General features: G+C 45.4%; 3 protein-coding genes across 3 annotated transcripts; 1 reads left to right on the top strand and 2 right to left on the bottom strand.

The window, feature by feature from the left end:
* Nucleotides 1-42: 42 nt before the first annotated feature.
* Nucleotides 43-1,724, top strand: GL218_05202 (Protein-lysine N-methyltransferase efm3; the record flags this gene model as incomplete). Its single annotated transcript, XM_033581849.1, has 3 exons — nucleotides 43-50; nucleotides 594-810; nucleotides 930-1,724. 3 exons carry the CDS (start codon nucleotides 43-45, stop codon nucleotides 1,722-1,724), a joined length of 1,020 nt encoding a protein of 339 aa, XP_033434712.1.
* Nucleotides 1,725-4,354: 2,630 nt separating this feature from the next.
* Nucleotides 4,355-5,986, bottom strand: GL218_05201 (uncharacterized protein; the record flags this gene model as incomplete). The annotated part of the gene is made up of 1 exon (XM_033581848.1): nucleotides 4,355-5,986. The coding sequence occupies one exon, from the start codon at nucleotides 5,984-5,986 to the stop codon at nucleotides 4,355-4,357; it is 1,632 nt and encodes a 543-aa protein (XP_033434496.1).
* Nucleotides 5,987-16,439: 10,453 nt separating this feature from the next.
* On the bottom strand, nucleotides 16,440-17,180 carry GL218_05200 (uncharacterized protein; the record flags this gene model as incomplete). The annotated part of the gene is made up of 1 exon (XM_033581847.1): nucleotides 16,440-17,180. The coding sequence occupies one exon, from the start codon at nucleotides 17,178-17,180 to the stop codon at nucleotides 16,440-16,442; it is 741 nt and encodes a 246-aa protein (XP_033434926.1).
* Between the last annotated feature and the right edge of the window lie 1,784 nt (nucleotides 17,181-18,964).

The following is an 18,964-nucleotide window of genomic DNA, read 5'->3' as shown; positions in this document are numbered from 1 at the left end:
GAATGGGGGGGGGAGTCGAAGAAACGATCTGTCTCTGTCCAAATGGAAAGGTTGGCGTTGATGTTGCTACTGAATTTAGTATTAGAATTGAGGTGCGCAGGGTGGAAAAGGCCTTAACAAAAATTCGTTAGCCGAAAGTGGGTGGATTGTTGATTCCAGGTGTGTGATTGGGGCTAAGACCCGGTCCGAATAAATTCCCGACCCGCGCTTTCTGCTTTCTTCTTTCCTTTTTTTGCTTTAAGTGTGCACAGGGCAAGATCCATACGCGAGGTTAAAACCCTAAGAAACTAAGAAGGTACCTTACCTTTCGACCCACTAATTCTTGTACAGCCATAACCACCCATCTCAGCCACATTAGTGTACGGTACCTAGGTACATGGATGTAAATCTGGAAGTTTACTTATTTCCAGCATCGCAGCATCGAAACATCACAGCATCACAACATCAATAACTTCAACTCTATAGAGATTAAGTAAAACATTTAACCCATTATTGTCCTGAGATGCCAATTTCTTAATCAATTATTCAATGAACTAAAATTTTGTCAACTCTTTATAAACATGCCCAAAAGAACACGAGCTGAAAGCTTATAGCATCGGCCGCTTCTGTTCTCAGTACGTTCAATTAGAAAAAGATCTTGACTATCCTCCACCTTCACTCCTGCAAGACGCAAATATTCAAGACACTATATACCGCCGCGTTTTTGCAGATGACGCTCTTGCTTATCCCCCTCCTCGGAGGTACCAGCTGCGAGTCCTTAAGGAGCTCACGTCGAGGATCGAAGCGAGTATCGAGGACTGGGATCGTCACGTAAGGAAAACCATCTTTTATATTATTTAATATTATTTTTCCATTATATTTATATATATATACCTTCTATATTTCATATATCTTGCCATGTAGCCATGGCTGATAACCCAATTCCTCAGGGGGTTTCGGATGACATGATGAATACGCTCTCTTGTCTTCTAGCACACCCATTACCCTCCGAAACCACCGCTGCTCAGCAGAAATCATATGTGACGTATAGTCTATCTCTACTTGACAGTCGTGATAATGTTATCCAAATTCCACCTCAGATCACACTGCTTGAGTCGCGCAATCTCATATCTGCCTCGGGGACCACCGGCTTGCGTACTTGGGAAGCTTCCCTTCACTTGGGGCAATTTCTCTGCGTAAACCCGTCGCTTATTCGAGAGAAGCGAGTTTTAGAATTGGGATCAGGGACCGGATATCTATCCGTACTGTGTGCCAGATTTCTTGCTTCTACTTTAACTATCGCCTCGGACGGCTCTGACGAGGTTGTGGCAAATCTTCCCGAGAACTTCTTTCTAAACGGCCTCCAAGACTCAAAGCAAATCCGGGCAATGGATATTAAATGGGGCCATGCTCTTGTGGGGACAGAAGACCAATACTGGAACGGCGGCATGCCGATTGATGTGGTCCTTGGCGCGGATATAACTTATGACAAGAGCGTCATCCCGGCTCTCGTTGGAACATTAGAAGAACTAACGGGAATGTTTCCGCATGTTATAATTCTCATTGCCGCTACCGAAAGGAACCAAGACACTTTCAAAGCCTTCCTTGATGTCTGCCAAAAGAGATATTTCAACGTCGAAGAAGTTGACTTCAGGCTTCCATGCAGACAAGACCAGCGAGGTCCATTTTACAGCGACCAAGTGCCTATTAAGATATGCAGAATACAAAAGCTATCGACTTCTTGAAACTTGATGCTATGATAATCACACATCCTGATTATACTACGTTCATCTAGTTCTGGGATAACAATATAGATGAAGGGGCTAAAGAGGACTCTCGTGGGACTTCGATAATTAAAAACCTTTGGTTATTATCAGTGCAGTACAAACTTCCAAGTACCAGCAACAATACCCATTTCCATAAAGATCCTAAATCACCTTGTGATCTCGTAGTAAGTAGCACCAAGCCTCCTGGATAAGGCTGCCCGCTTCCGTCCGTAACACGTGTGCAACATAAACGCCATACAAACACCATAACACGGGATGAAGCACTGTCATACACTGCAGAGGTAAGTTCTAGGAAAATATGCCATTCAATATACGGCTTTGACAGACGGGTCCCTGGGGGAATCTTTACTTCTATCCTTTTCCCCACCCCGTCTCATATATTGATGAAATACATCTTCTGGTATAAGCCAATAGTGATGATATTTAGAAAATTATTCGCCTTGTCAACACCAGCGATGGAATGCCGGGCTGGAGTCCGCTTCACGACACATAGATGGGATTTCGAGTATGGAAAGACGTTAGTTCTCACATGGACAGACACTGTCGACTTAGTCAATATCGACCTAGCCAAGTTTACGGCTAAGGGACTCATGTGGACTGATGAGATCGCCAAAAGTATATGAACTTCCCCAGAAGTTGTAAAAGTTTATAGATACTCACAGAAATATAGGCTATAAAGGCAACAATACATTTATGTTGACGCCTAGAATCGATCTTACCCCGGGTGATTACGTCTTCTACATTAGCGATGGCTGGTGTACGGATGAATCACCCAAACTATCACTCTCTAGCGGCTTTCTACAGGTAAGGATATATTTTCAAATCCTTTCACTACCTCCGCCTAATAATATGGCTGGCAGAATAACACCCCTAGAGATACTAGTAGCAAAAATTCTACTATCAACCAGGACGATGATGGATTAGCATCCAGCGCCACGACCGGGATTAGTATAGGCTCGACCCTTGGTGGGATTTTCCTTCTACTAGCATTGGTTGTCTTCTTAATCCATCGCGGGCGGCGGATCAGAACAAAGTTAGAGGACCCAGAAGCCAATAAACAGAATAAAGGGAAGCAGAAGCAGAAAGAACCGCAACTTAGCACCCAAGGGACTTTGTAAGATCCCAAAATAAGGGTATATTCTACAATTTAATGATGGTAGTTATCAATATTCTTGTAATGCGAGCAGGAGTGTACAGCAAGTGCAACATTATGTGATATAACACAATAGAGATTACCTACCTAGGTTATGTACTTAGGCATGTTTAAGGGATTGATATCAGCTGCATCTCAAAACTACCAGTATCGTATCAGTATATAGGTAGATAAATAAATAAAAACTAGAAATCTAGACTTAAGTCTACAATCAATAACATCATGCTTGAAAACGGATGGGTACCTATCTACTGGATACTTAAATCCCACCTGTTACTAAAACAACTGTTTAAAACACGACCTTACTAACGTCATATAAATCAGAAACCACTGGACTCTAACTTTCATAATCACAAAGTCGAATTCCTTATCCTCACTATTAGTTGGCCATGAGATAATTTTACGGCGTGGCTTTGCATCTTCCTGAAGACAACAGTGTCTGCTATTAAAGAAGATTTTTTAAGCCCTCTCAGCCGTTTTACCTTGTACAGTTTTAATCAGGACACAGCGTTCCGCCATTTCCATAAGGTCATCCAACAAGAAAACTAGCTATCCTCTTAGTAAGGCTTAGGTGTACTATACCAGGGAATAGGGGGCTTGGGAAAAGTAAAGATACTCTTAGGTACCAAACTGATAAGTAACAAAATACAAGTTAAGACAGGATACTACTACTCAATCTGAGATTAAAGATATGCGACGTTAAGGTAGTGGTCAATTGACTGCCTCATCTTGACCTAGACTGAACATGAAAAATCGTAGGGTCATTTGAGTAGGTGGAATTATTGGTCAGTGTTGGAAAAGGGGCTATATTCAGGTTCTATAAAATATTACGTAGGTAGGCAAGACATCAGAAACGATACCAAACAAAATAAGCTTGGCATATAATTATAATTGAGCCATTGATCACTATCTAGAGTCAGGCATGAGTCTATCGATAGGTGTCCCGACCACAAAGCTAAGCTCCAGCCTACACAGCTTTCTAGGGAATAAGCATCCACAAGAATCGTAAGTGAGATGTTCCCTCCGTGAGGTCCCTCCTCCAAACTCAACGTATTTAGAAGCGAATAAACGTGTGGTTTGTGCGAGAGAATGACATGAAGTATAAACAGCAAAAGAATCCCACCAACAGGGTTTTCTCTCCAAGCCGCTCTATCCCCTCGAAGAAGTGTACTGCTGGATGCCAGCCAAAGGATCCTCGGTATTGCAAATAGAAATCAACAGCTCAGAATGCTGCCATCCCTTAACCCAGTTACCAGCGCCCTCCAAAATCAAATCGCGAAAGGAAATGGCCATTCTGTTCTCCAACCTAGTCCCGTCCATTCGTGCGTAATCTCTGCTTGGAGGGCTCTACCACTCCGTCGCGACGTTCATGAAAAGACAAAGACGTTGGGAGCATGCGATCATTATTGCGTGAAAATTTGAGGCCGGCTGCACCCTAAGCTACGACAACACCACCCTTGCGCTTCTCGGCGCTGGTGAGTACGAGCATGGGTGCTTTTCGCTGACCGTCGATCGACTCGGTCTTACTAGCGCGCTGAGAACCGTTTTTGAACACGCTCGCAAAGCTACCCTCGCTATCACCGCCACTGGACAGGCTATCAACACTCTTCCGCGACTTCTGGCGCGAGCCAGGGCGGTCGGAGCCAATAGCTCCCCAGCTGCCACTCGTGGAAGTCCTGGAACTAGCAAGACTGGGCTCTGCATCGCCTGAGAGGCTGCCTGAGCCACTACGCCCAGAGTCGGACTCGTTGTCAGTCAATGGCGTGCAAACTTCCTCTGCGCTCTCGGATACGGGGCTCATGCTTCCGCAGCTACTACCCGTACCCTTGCGCCTAACCATCCCGGCCTTCACCAGATTGTGGACAGCAGAACGGCGAGTTCGCTGAGCAAAGTTCTTGCTACCCTCGTGCTTGGCAGTGGGTTTCGCCTTAAGTTCATCAAGTGCGGGAGGGCCACGAGGCTGGCGAATAGGGTGCTCGCCAGCACGACCTTGGCCAGGGCCATAGCCACCATTAGTCATGGGAGTAAGCGGGAAGGAGGCCGTCTTGGGGCCAGCCGACTTAGGAGCATCATCCATCGACAGTGACAGACCCTTATTCCCATTCGCGAGGGAGGATGACTTCTTGTGGCCGCGACGGAAGGCATTAGCAGATGGAGGTGGTAGGGGTGTAGGTTCCGCGATTATTTCTACCTTCTTCGGAGGCGAGGTAGTTCGGTAGACAGGCGGGGTGCTTTCCATGGGAGGCGGCGAAACTTGAACACGGGGCGTGCCGTTGTTTGCCTGCGAGTGACCATAGCCCTGAGGAGTACCAGGAGTGCGATCCACATAATTGCCGACGTTCCTCATCTGAGTGGCGTTTTGGTTAACGTAGAACATTTGCTGGCCGGCGGTGTCATAATAGGGGAAGAGGCTCTGCTGAATTTGCATGGGGTTAGCCATCGACTGCTGCAAATTCTTAAGCTGCTGCTGCTGTTGGTACAGATTCTGCAGAGCCATCTGCTGCTGCAACACCGACTGTCCACTGAGACTCATTGCCTGGAACTGCTGAGCTGCAGCCTGGACACTGAGCAATTGTTGTTGCAATCGCTGCTGCTGCTGGGCCAGGTACATATTGGTCGCTACTAGCTGAGCATAGAGCGAAGGATCCATTTGGTCTTGGACTTGCTCATCAAGATGAAGCTCAGGGGGTGCCAAGATCTGTTCGGCAGTATAATGCTGCTGGCTAGAGCTAATCATCGGGTTGTAGCTCTGCTGCTGGGTCGCAAGACGGGGGAGTGACGTCTTAGGTCCGCCATACATGCCGTCCTGGTTACCATACATGTTTCCAGCACCATCCCTGCCATGTACACGAGTAGGCGGGACGGTGGAAGTTGGCGAAGCGGCAAAAGAAGTTGCGGTGGCCGACTTTGGAGCCGTCCTAAGACCCGCAAGCAGGTGAGATCGGCTGGTTCGCGGAGTGGGAACTCCGTTGTCCTTGGGATCAGTAGGAGTCTTAATAGACTCGAAGGACAAAGGTTTAATATTCTGGCCGCCACCGCGGCGTGAAGCAAGCCCTCCGGTGGGCATGCCCAAACCGGATGGCGAAGTGAACCGTTGTGTGACATTTGAGCAAGACCACCAGTGTCCATACTCAAATTATAAGCAACGCTGTGATCTATCAACGGAATAGCTGTTTTAGGGAGTCGAGATGCAAGATCCGAATCCGAGCGACGGTGAGAGTAATGTAATTAGAAGTGAAATCTAATAAGGAATGGATGATCGCCTCCGGAATAACAGGGCGTCCAAAATGATATTACAACAAAGTAGATTGATGGGAATAAATGTGATCCAGACAGGGCTGATTAATGCGATGCGGAATTGTCGGGACTGTCGATAATGTCGATTGCGATTGCGTGGTGTAGCCAGACAATCGGCGCAATGGCTAATGATGTAGCAATTGGGAAGGATGTCGTATCAAACGCAGCTCGCCGAGCAGAATCCAACAAAACCAAGACAATTGTGCTGACGCTGGTGATGGAAAACTGTAGACAAGAAGCAGAAGATGGATACGAGTAGATGCGGCTGTCGTGGGGTAATTTTGTCTCTTTGGGGAATAATTATTAAAACTAATCCGTAGTCGTGTCCGAATGAGCGACAGACGATGCTAATGACAGGAAGCTGCGTAGTTAAGCCAAGAAGGAGAAAAGGTTGAAGATAGTCCGAATGAGATTTCCCAATTGATCCGGGTCAGAGACAAGGCAATGAACAGAAGTCGGTGCAAAGGACGGGATAGAGGAATCGGCGCCTCGAAATCACGCAGGGACAAGGTAGAAAAGACTACCTAAGGCTGGGAGCTTTCTTTGTTGGCTTGACTCGTCCGAGAGCGGCGTAACGTTAGCAGGCCGAATCCTGATCCTGAAGGTTGACAGTGTCGATTTGTAGCACTCAGGGCTTTGTTCTTGGACGTTGATCTTTGCGGAAGTACCTTGGGATGGGAAAGAGTTCCTTGTTTCTAGGGACTCTCGACGAAAGAACTGAGAGGATGTCTAATGCAACCACTCTAAACAATCTTAACCTTGCGGGTGACTTTTACTTCTCCTAAACGTGTGCCGTTCACAGTTTCTTGCTATCGGGTTGACGTAGTTGGGAAGGACGATATTATGATCAGTCAAGTATAAGGTATACGGTAAAGGCGATGCGAATCGAAAACGGCGAGAAAAAAAACTTCGGTAATTTGTACAATGATTAAGGAGTCGAATAAATCGATCGGGTCTTCCGGCTCTTCTATCTTTCTTTTTTATTTAATTTTCTTCCTTTTCTTTTCCCTTAATCCTGTGAAAAAAAAATACTAAGCTGGCGATGATGGTGGCAAATTGTCGTCTTCTCGAGATAACGCGATGTAGGAACTGCTTCTCCTCTTGACGCAACGACGAAGGACAAGCCTGCGACGGATAGTAATTGGAATTGCGCGCGAACACAAAAAATGGGAAACCTCGAGGAGGATTAGGAACCAACAGGATAGAGAGAGAATAAAGGAAGGGCGAGATGCGATAGGGGGGAGATAAGGAGGGGGAAGAAAGAGAAGATGGACAAAAAAGTTGAGAGTGTGGTGGATGAAAGGGAAAGATACTTGTGCCTGGTCTGCAGGAGGAGTGGGAAAAGTGAAAATTGCTGCAGTGGGTTTTTTTTTTTTGGCGGGTGGGCAGGTCGGGCCAACGAATGCAAGCACGCTGCACTTTGCTGTATGGAACTGTGGACAGTGGACTGTGGGTTCCTACTGAGGACATTAGGACATCCTATTTGCACGTTTTCGTATAGTGATAAGAATATATTTGCACTGTATACTTACCTAAATTGGTCGAAGAGTCAAAAAAGACATCGATGATTGGCTGCAGGGGCTCAATTTTGCCGCGGTAGTGGATGCTAGCAAGTTAAGATGGTGGATCCAAAGCACCAAATTGACCATTGACCACTAATCTAGAGCCCGATTTAGGATAGCATAGCAGGCACCGCGTCTGAAATACGTATGTATTTACATACATCCGTTCTGCCATTGTATCCATGTCGGGGAAACTGCCTCTTTTACTAGGTGTCTGACAGTATGTATATAGAGGTACCTATATCAAGATGTAATAATGTAAGTATCTATAATGGGAGAAGAGACTTATTCTCATAATGAAAAAATTACAATACATATAATTATATGTACATTATATACATCTCTTAAACAAAAGTAGCACTTTAAATTAAGAAGAATGCATACCGATATTTTTTATTGGTTTGGTAGGTCAGAAGGTAGGTAGGTACAGTGCTATACAGTGTTATAATGTATATGTAGATCTAAAAAAGAGTGTGGTGTGACAGCCAGCACAGTTTAAAAGTGGTACCACCCTACTCAGACCTGCAAGGATAAACGAGCTACTAGTGGCTGAAAGGGATTTTTAGTCTTTCATCGCGGGGATTAAGAACTAACCAACCAGAAGAGAGTATCCCCTCCTAAAAGGGGGACCTAGAGGAAATTTTAGCCAAGCAGTTTAAAAGTCCCCAAGCTGTTTCTTGCAGCTTTCGGGACCCAGTTTTATATTATACAAGGCAACACATGTGTACAAAATCATACTATGTAGCTAGGATAGTTAAAGGTATTTAGTTCCATTCGTATTTTATATTTTAGTATACGGAATTATTCTTATGACTTTCTGCCTCTATGTATAATAGAAATAAAAAAAGGAAGGAAAAGATTAACTAGCAGTTTTATAGAGTTGCTATTTATCTTATAAATACCTTAAGTACTTAGGTACCTAAGGTATTCCCGATGGGGTTTTTAAACATTCCTTTTATCGCATTCACATCGACCAATTATTAATGGTCCGTCATTCGATATTTAATACCTTAGTGTACCTTATTATGATCAAGGTTTTTTCAGCTGATATTTTATGTTTAGCTACTTTTAAGTAGGTCTGTAAGTAGGTCTTTGTGTAGGTACTTAAGATAGTTCTGTCGTCTCTAAACATCTGTGCCTCATTGTAAGGTAGGTATGTATTCTATTCAACTTCTGTAACGAAAAGGCGTAGATACATAAACGCAGATGCGAAGGGGAAAAAAAGAAGAGACGAGAATGCCAGAAGGATCTCGTGAGCAGGCAAACTGGGCTTGACTGAGCCCTGTCATCGTCCGGATTTGGACTCGAAAGGATCTTTTCCCTGTACAAATGGTTCCTGTATATGGTCTGTATGGTCTGTATGGGGAGATTAAACCCCTGTGATCGACCACCGCCCATGCTTGCATAGTTGTTTCATGTGCCTGAAACCCAGCCCACCATCATGGAGACATGGCTGCAGCAGTATTGATCATCCGAACACATCTACATACATAGTATCCTTACACAGTAACTACACGGATTACCTTCATAACTTACCGGAGATTCTACAAGATTCCTACGACAACATACTATATATGTATTTGTGTATTTATTCCAAGTCCAATCACGACAACATACACGATAGCATATGTATCAAGATATTTCCAACTACAGTCATAATTGTAACTTGAATAGAAAGGTTTGGTTTAAGTTGCTAACTCATTAATAACAGGGCAAACATGTGAACTAGAATTTGGAAATAGACATCCCAACTTTTAAGGTCGATAAGATTATTATATATATAATATACACGTAAATACATTGCGTCACTCGCTCAATAGCAGTGATCGACATTAAACCACGTAGGTATTCCTGATGGATGAGGAATAAAGATCAACGCGATGCAGCCCGCTCCCCATGAGCCACAGCCCCAGAACCCGGGTCGGTGTGCCCCAGCTGTTCAGTTGCTAAAACCATCTGAGACGTTCACTCACAGTCCCACCACCCAGTGGGGGAAAGTGGTAAACTTCATACATACCCCATACGTACTTCAAAATCGAGGCCCATGGATGTTGACCCACGGACGTCGGCGGACGTTTAGAACAAGCCTCGAAGCAAAGACCCCTCAGGTTTAGGAAAGGTCACATCTGCTTCTCAACATCGTCTAGCAGCATCCACCCTGAGCGCGTCTAAGTTCAGCCTTAGATATTCGTGAAGAAGGACGCACGTAGCCGCGGCTAATGAGCCAGTCAGTCCAACATCGATCAGCTTTTCAAACGCCATGCCTTAACCTAGGTAGTTACACATGTTCTTACACCCCACGCGACCCCAAGCGACTTGACGGTGATATATGTTTTATTTACGACGTCCGTCACCACGCTAACAACAATACATTAGGTACTCACGTATCCTTCTTCCCTTCGATCAATAGTTAGTATGATTTATACTTACGTACGAGCAAGAAGAGCTAGTAATAGTGGTCTATTCCCGAACGAGAGGTGCTGTATTGCACAGCACAAGCAAGCGGTTCTCCCTTACTTCTAGAATTGAATAAGCAATGAAAGCTGCAGGGACTGTAGAAAACTACAGACTACATACTGACCGGATTATGTGTGCAAGGCTATAATATACCTATGTACCTAGGTATGTATGTATTATAGTATTCCGCATGCAACATATAATTACAATGCAACCTGAAATCCGTAATCCTTTTTCCCCCCTGCGCATGAGCGGCGCTTAGAAAATGACGAACCGAACCAAAATTACAACCTACGCATGCCGATTTCAAGGGTTCAAGCGCCCGCCGAGTCCGCTCATGCACGGCATCGACAAACCTAGTTTATGGCTATAAGTCATTTGGACCCCAACTATACTTGTGTAAACGACTCTACGTGGCTCCATTAGCCGTGGCGAATCCGCGTTCATATCTCCTATTCGTTCGCCTATGTAACAGCCAGTGGAAAGTGGCTTAAGACAAGAGCCTGACCTTAGGGTTGGCACTGGGGGGGCTTCTGCGAGTGATCGAATCGAGCTATACGTTGATAAGCTGCCAATTCCACGTGCTTGGCATACCAAATGCTTCCCATCCCCTTGGCTTACAAGTATATAGCCAACGAGGCTGTGTGCTACCCGACCGTACAATAATAACATATCCGTCGTCGCACATAGCTTACTTAGAGCGGCTCGGAGCACTTGATACCCAGAATATTCTCGCATTAGCCGGTCAACACGTGATATTCGAATCACAACGACAGGCAAATCTGTCCATAATCAATAGCTTCTTAATTCGAATAATTCACTAGAGAAAATGATGTATCTATTAGAATGGCTAGTTATATGACCTTAACAACAACACAATGGAACGAGCAATCAAGCGTCCAGGATAGCAAATGAACAATTACGTTAGATATGGAACAACTTGTACTTCAGAAACAGTATAGAGCATATGTTTAAAAGCCCCTGAATAGAGCATCCGATAATCATAATTAGCGAGGATTATAGCATCGCCTTTGATATGGTTATAATTCAAGACTCTACTCGATCATATCGAATCTAACCCAATTATTTCCATTCCATCATAACCCTGATCCCACTGGTAGTACGACCCCATGTGACTCAACAGCTTAGGCTTGAATCAGGACATGCTGAAAATGACTGAAGGTCAACACGTATAAATAGGTGGTCAGGTATACGCATTTACAATCTCCTCATCTATTGATACGCAGATAAGCAAGCCAAACACATACCGGAAACGTAGTAAATAGACTTACCTACTTCGCCGAAGACAGAGACTTCCTCATACATAATATCCCACATCTGTTAACTACGCCAGTGCCTCGGCTTTTTAAAATAGTTACTTGGTCAATTGAATGATTCTGGTATATATAAGATACTCCCGAGTGCTCCTTATGTATTACTCTGGTTTTAATAAGTGTCTAGCACTGCTTTAGTTCTGATGTGCCCTGGCGCTCTTTCGAGTAATAGCACATATAATGAAAATCTACCCCCTCCTTTATGCTTCAACGTCATGGGTGAATCTCCAAGAGTCGTATATTTTTCTGGTAAGCGACATCTAGGAACGGTCTTGAGCTATAAACTTCGCTTGACAGTAAGAACCACCTAGTCGTTTCGAGTATTCATTGGTTTCTATTGAAGATAGTTAAAAAATACTAAGGAGACTGTTTTCCGCATGGTGTATCAATCTTGACTTGATATTCTTGCGATGACTGAAATTTGCTATCACTGCTGGGGTACGATACTATCTAGATAGTGTTTTATTGATGAGAGGGTCTGATAATATACAAGGAGGACCTAAGTTAATCGCCATTCATAGTGCTCACCTAATGTACTAGGGGTTCGTAGGGAGTTTAGTGGGGAGGAGGGTTACTAATATATCCTATATGACTCGATGAAGCATCGTCAGACTATCGTAGTTGATATTGGCGTCATGAGACAGTACGGCTACCCTCACAGAAGAGCCGCTAGATATTAGATCAAGTCTACATTAAGAGGCTTCCCCCCTATCCTTAAAGGGGGCATGAATCAAAACAGTCATCAACACATCAACATACGGAAAGCTAAGTCACTGCATCTCACTCAGTGTCCATGGCCCCCGGTTGTTAGCTCCTTACAATATACCCTACAAGCTAATCGTTAATCCAGGGTCCGCTAAAGTAGGCCTAAGCGATGAGCTTAAGGCCCTTAGATCCATGGAACCTACCTAGACACGGAGGTATGGCTAGTTAGGATAGAATTGTAAGATATAATAAGCGTAGGCACTAATCCGTAGCCTCCGTAGGTTCGCCTTTATAGGTGGCAGCATATGAGTAAGCTCTTTCGTCAGATCAAATATTATTTATACAAGTTGGCTGCCTACCAGAGAAAGGAAATAAATACGTGGTAATTTTGCTTCGAAGCAGGATTCCTAGACTTGGGTTTTCAATTTCCCGATGAATATTATGCGCCTGCCTTAAAAGAGCAGTTAGGATTCATAGCTAGGGGTACCAGTCTATGTTATACCTTGTTCGTTCTCCTCTAGTAAATAGAAGTGTACTTACACTAGGTAGCGGACCATCTTTTCGGAGCATGGTCTCGATTCTAGGGTGATTGAGTGAAAGAAATGTATATGGAAGGCGGAAGCTTGAGGATAGAGATAGAGACCCTAAAAGGAAGCAGGTGAATAATATTTTTACTGTAGTTTCAGTCAATCCGGATAGTTCAATACATACGGCACGATCCGATCACTACCCTTTGACATACATAGCCTAACATCATGCAATGAGCCACAATGGCCCTGAAGTCAATTGTAATTCATCTGCCAACTTGAGCTAGCTAAGTTGCCCTAACACTCAGAGAAAGTCACTAGGTGGTATTTGAATTGCGGATGGCAGCAGTGCGGCTACGTTCAGTGTTGTAGTTCGTACACCTTATTACAGAATATGCTATATGAGTACATCACCAGCTCATCGGACTCATTGTTATTTAATTCAGGATATCCATGATAGGGGCGTTCATATCCTATTTATTGTGACTCACCTTCTGGGACACATGATGTGGAATTCCGGTAACCGAGTAGCCTGCATCCAAACTGCGCATTCGTGGCGACATGTAGCATTATACAGGTTACCATAGCATCTTAAAGACACATATTAGGCCTTTACCCTCTAGTTTAATGGGATTTGCCTCATTAATTATGGCGGTAATGATGCCTTAAAGTGGCGTAGAATGCTTAAGTAGCTCAAAGAGTTCATAGTCTTATATGGACAAGGGATGAAATTCATGTACTTTAGAACCATAGTAATAAACTCATACGCTTCTTCTGACACAGATTCTAACCCCCATTTACAGGACTTGTTAGCCATCTCAGATGTCCCTTCGCATGCCTTGAATAGGATATCATAAGCGTATAGGATAGTTCGTCCCAAGTCCTGTCAAATGTTGGGATGCTCGGTCTTGACTTCTAACTTTGATCGACTCGCCACTAACATGCATCTGGACTGCGAACTTTACGTAGGTCGTTTAGATACGTACTATCGGAACGTTACATATAGGTAGCCTGCTGGTTAACGACATTGCTGCAGGACAATCCTGGTCCCAGCCCTAGGACAAAAATCTTATTTGACAACCCTAGCCGGCTCCCGAGGCTTACGGCAGATCCGAGAAGGAATGGGCGGATCGGTCCCCATCGATTATGTACCTCGATCAAGGTGTGGTTGCCCTATGGAGATCTAGATGATTATTTGTTATACGATTTCAATAATACTTCGCGAGTATCATAGTTAGAATGGTATATATCTATTTACGATCACCGCCTCTCGGTCTCCAACTTGGGGGATTATATGGTAGTAGGCCTCCATTATATTAACTTGGGATAACATATGGGCATGTAATTTTAGAATCCTTCGTGGAGATGGTTCTCCATAGGTATCAGCCGATGTGGAGAAACTACCTTCTATAATGGAGTTGAAATGCCATATCTGAGATCTGTCGGATAAGAGGCTGCCTCCCGAGCTATTCCTCTTACACCGAGTCGGTGAGCACCTTGTTGAAAAGGGCCCGAATAGGAAATGTGGTCGGTTTTAGGCCTTATAGGAAAGACAAAAACCGAGGGCTTGTGTTGGGATATGTGCTGGTACAATTGAATTAACCCGCGAGCGCTTGTTGTATCTCAGGTTAGTTGGTAGGAGTAATACAGGGGTACTGAGCTATGGGGGTCGATATCAGAGAGCTCGATCGACCCAGTCTATTCATTTGGTTGATGGCACGGCCGTACGTGTTCCGTATTGCAAGTGGACCGATGTAAATGAATTTACTTTCTTGAGCCGCAATGCCGAGCTGCGGCACACTGCATGAACTCTACATATTACTTTCGGGGGATCATCATGTTGTATGTAAACTTTCCCTCCTGCATGGCCAACTCGAAGCTTTTACCATAGTAATAATAATATTTACCTATTTTATACTGAGGCTGTGGTAGAACGAATCTTCGGTTGTATCCGTCCCAAGGAATATATCTTTACTTTCGTAGTATCAAAAGATTTTGGGCACTTGCTTTAGCTCTTTAGCTCTGGCTCTCTGGTCCAAGCTTTCATCTAAGATCTTAGGTGACAACCGTATGGTCAATCTTTTCCTAAGACCGGAGTCATCCATATGGAAGGTGGGCGGATACCGCATTGTGCAAACCCTTGCTTGGATCCTGGAGACACCTATGTAATATGACGTGAGATCCCTCGGTCAACCAGGCGAAATCCTCCTCGGTCGTGACAGGGCAATGGCCCGCCGCCAAGGCCGGGTCGTGGAGTTTAATAGTAGCCAGAAGGGTCAACATATTTCCTTATTTGAGTGACAGACACCGGAAGAGACTAACATGATCAACGGCAGGGTTTTATGTGCTTCTGAGACTTCCAAGGACAGTGATGCAAGGGGGTCCGGGTCCTATGCAGACATTGCATACTCTAATGTATGTATGTGCCTAAGATTCAGCCCTAAACCCGTTGGGAAGCATGACGCGGGGACATGGGGCTGGTCTATTCCCCTGTTCCCCTGTTCGCCCATTCCCCTATTCCTCATTTGGACGATCGGTGAGCGGTCACATTTTCGTCAAGCAGAGCTCAGGCCTGTTCGTCCTTTGCGTATTTCGGACAGATGGGATTGCTTCACAGCGTACTTCCTGGCAAATCGGCTTTTCTTATCGACATGTTTACGGGCCGATCATCTCGCACTGAGGAATCGACGTACGCGATACCATCCGGAAATTCGACCCTCTAAATTAGATTCGCGTGAATAAATTTATCTGCCTAGAGTAAGCACCTACTAGCACGACGACCGGGCTTCTCATGAGTGCCCAGAGATTAGGGGTTCGCATGACGGACCCATATGAAAAAAAAAAAAAAAAAAAAAAAAAAAAAGGGCCTTTGCATTTCCCAGGGCTAATATAAGTATATAAGTGACGTCAACATTGTTAACACTAACTGCCCGAGTAGCATAGAAGACTTCGCATAAATAAAATTGTTTCGATGTTGAAGCAAAGGTGGCTGAGCCCTATCCTGAACACCACCCCCGTTCTCTTCGCGAACAAATAACGCGCCGCGGCACTAAGCTCAGAACACCCGGCATGACCGAAGCCACTCCACGCAGTAAGCGAGGGATTAAAAATAGAATTTTCTTGACAATTCGGCAACATGTGGAGGAGGCAATAGTAAAACTAGACGAAAAGGGATAATGGTACTTTTATCGACGTGGGAGATGTTGCAAGCTGATGACTCTAAACAACGCGGAGTTTCGGAGTTGATCTTCGGGAGACATGGAAGTATATACATGGACAGAAGAAAAGAACAAAGAAATGGTCATAACAGACGTGAGTAAAATAATACCGTCTCCCTAATCCCAGTAACCAATGCCGCAAAACAGGTATATCCTTTTCTCCCCTAAAAGTATAGCCGCCCTAAGTAGAGAGAAAAAAATGATATATAAAATCACTTCGGAAGTGTATAGAAATGCTGGCTAGACAGTTTTAGAGAATGAATATCTCGGTCCCAGCTCGGGGTAGACGCGTCGTAGTTCCTAGTGTGGCTACCGACCAAGAAAAAAACCAAAAAAAACCGCCGGAACTCCTCCGGCTCCTCCGGGACGTCGCTCACGCCTTGATATTCCAGGACGAGCTGATTCTTTGGCGTTCCTTCTTCATTGGAACTCAAACTCGACCCTATTTTCTCCCTGGAGGCCCTGATGGCTAACGGCGATGCTCGAGGGGAACATTATCGCCATAGAATCCTCCCTGGCTCCCAGAAGCCAGGCAAGCCAAGCAAACGCCTCCGCCGTATACTCGCGTATGCCGCTTCCAACCGGCGCTGAATCGTCCATTACTGAGATAATCTCGCCCTTGACATCGATCTCCGTAGAATCGAGCGATTCATGTGGCGCAAGGGGTAAGATTGGGCTCGAGGATGGGAATGAGCTAGGGGAGAAAGATGCCTCATCGTGTCCTGAGCCTGTATGCGCTGGTCCGAGAGGCAACATCTTTGTGTAGGATCTTCTCCTTGGAATAGAGGGAGAATCTTGACCGTGGGCCAACGCGGTTGTACTAGACTCTGGCGAGGGCGATAATGTATAATCCGGGTTCGGCTGCTGGAAGAAGCTCGTATCCAGATCGCCCATGCTAGAAGCCGCAATGCTTAGCCGGCGGTCTTGAAAACTAAAAACCCCTGTCAAGAGAGTAGGTGGTGTTAGCGGCGGCGGTGGCGGTGGGCCAGACTTAAGGATCAGTGGCATGCCTGCGTCTATGCTCACGGAAGCTGTCATATCTCCCTGATGCCCCTCGCTGCTTTCTCGGTCTTTGGACCTATCCTGACGCTTCCCTTCTCCTTCGCTTAAATTCCCAGCCGAGGACAGCTGTGTGACTCCCGAGGGCTGATTCACTGACATGATCTCGTTTTGGAAGACGATTCCGCGTGACTTCTCTGAAATCCAAAGTTTCTGAAGAGTAGTAGGGCTGTCATCTAGTTGACTAGTGTAGGTTGGGGAATGTGACTTATATCTCTTAAAAGTAGTGTAGTACACCGAGGGAAGTGAATCCTAAGAAGGTGAACAAGAGCCGCAGATGGGTCCCCGGTACCAATATAAGGTACCGTGGGTCTGCTGTAGAGGGAGATTGACAGCGGGCATGTTTTCTTATTAGGGAAACTAATAATTAGATGCGTTTTCTGTGCCGTCTGGGGTCGGGCCTTCACCGATGTATGTATCTTGTACCAGTAGGTAGAAGCTCGGAGAGTGGACCGGGATGTCGATCGGGACAACCCAAGGACTGAACAAGGATTCTCGCTTTACTCAGCGGGTTTGGCCTCGATATATCAAACGCACTATGAAATATGCGCGGGTGACATAAAGCGGCCCGGCTCGCAGATCAGGAGGAGGAGGGAGTGTGCGTATGTGCAGATGTAGGAACTTGATGACTTGGTAAGTAGATGATAGATAAATCGCGGTCGCTCGGTAGGTCAAGATGCTCAATAAACAAGGCTCAACCGGCAGCTTACAAGTTGGGGTCCTAAAAAGAGGGCTGGGGAGATAAGATCACTCGCGTCTGCATACGGCAGAGAGGAAGCGCTCGGGTGGAGGTAAGTCTTTATAGTCAATCTCGAGCTTACAAGCACGACATAACCAAACTCTTGCAGAGCTACCTAGTTGATAGTCCAGGCGTGGAAACAGACGTAATATAAGCGCCCTTGATGCCGTTGAAGGATCTAAAGAAGCTAGAGAGGCGGGAGACGAGGAGAGATTTATACGGGCGTTACCTAGAGCTAGTACTACTACATCGTGTCAAGGTCCCATTACCAAGACACAACTTGACGGGACTAAGTGACAAGGGCCATCTACAGAAGAAGTACATACAATCATGAAAAATAAACAGCCCGAGCGTCTGGGGAGGGTGTGAGTGTGAGTGGAGAGGGAGTGGATGTGTGAGAGTTAGTTACTTTCCTCTTCAAGGCCCCGCCATCTCTTTGTCAGTCAGCCTCAATTGAATAGACGTGGATGACTTGGCGGCTTGCCTCTTCGGGTCCGTATAAGAGAAGTCGGATATGTTATTGGGTGGCCGTTGGACCTACGCTTCATATTCCCGCGAAAACGGGCCGGGTCTGTGTAGGACAGCCGCCATATGCTTGAGTATATCAACACTGAGTGTACCCGATGTAAACGGGACGGATTATACGGGCGAGAAGCCTCGTGGATTAAGGTTAAGAAATGACTACGTTATTGGAGCCAACGCCTCTTATGCCGTCATGCTGCACCGTAGTGAAGCGATTCATCGTGCATATGAGACTGGGGCAAAATGACTAGGCCATATTGCGTGGTTGATGAAATTATCTGAGGCACGAAATTACGCCGTAAGCTTAGCCGTCAGTCGGGATCTGTCCGGCCACTTCGGTGGACAAGGGAGCACGAGACGAGGTGAGAATATTAGTGTAATCTAGGATGAGGTGAAGAATGAGGCGGGACGAAAGAAATCAACGTGTTAGCTGGAATCGAACAAATTAAGATGGAGATCCCTGCTATTCTTCAGCGAGGTCCAATAAGACTTCCAAGAGTACGGACTTTTGCATTTTTCTATGTGGAGTGTTGTGGAGCTGTTGGAAGCTTTGAAGCTGTTATTAGGAGTCGCCTTCTTGCGCGTACTCTTTAAACAGCGTTGATATGAAGATAACAAAGGTTGG

Source organism: Daldinia childiae (genome assembly GCF_008694065.1).
Source record: "Daldinia childiae strain JS-1345 chromosome Unknown Scaffold5, whole genome shotgun sequence".
NCBI classification, from domain to species: Eukaryota; Fungi; Ascomycota; class Sordariomycetes; order Xylariales; family Hypoxylaceae; genus Daldinia; species Daldinia childiae.
Note: the sequence above shows the minus strand (reverse complement) of the source record. Positions and strands in the feature narration are given on the sequence as shown.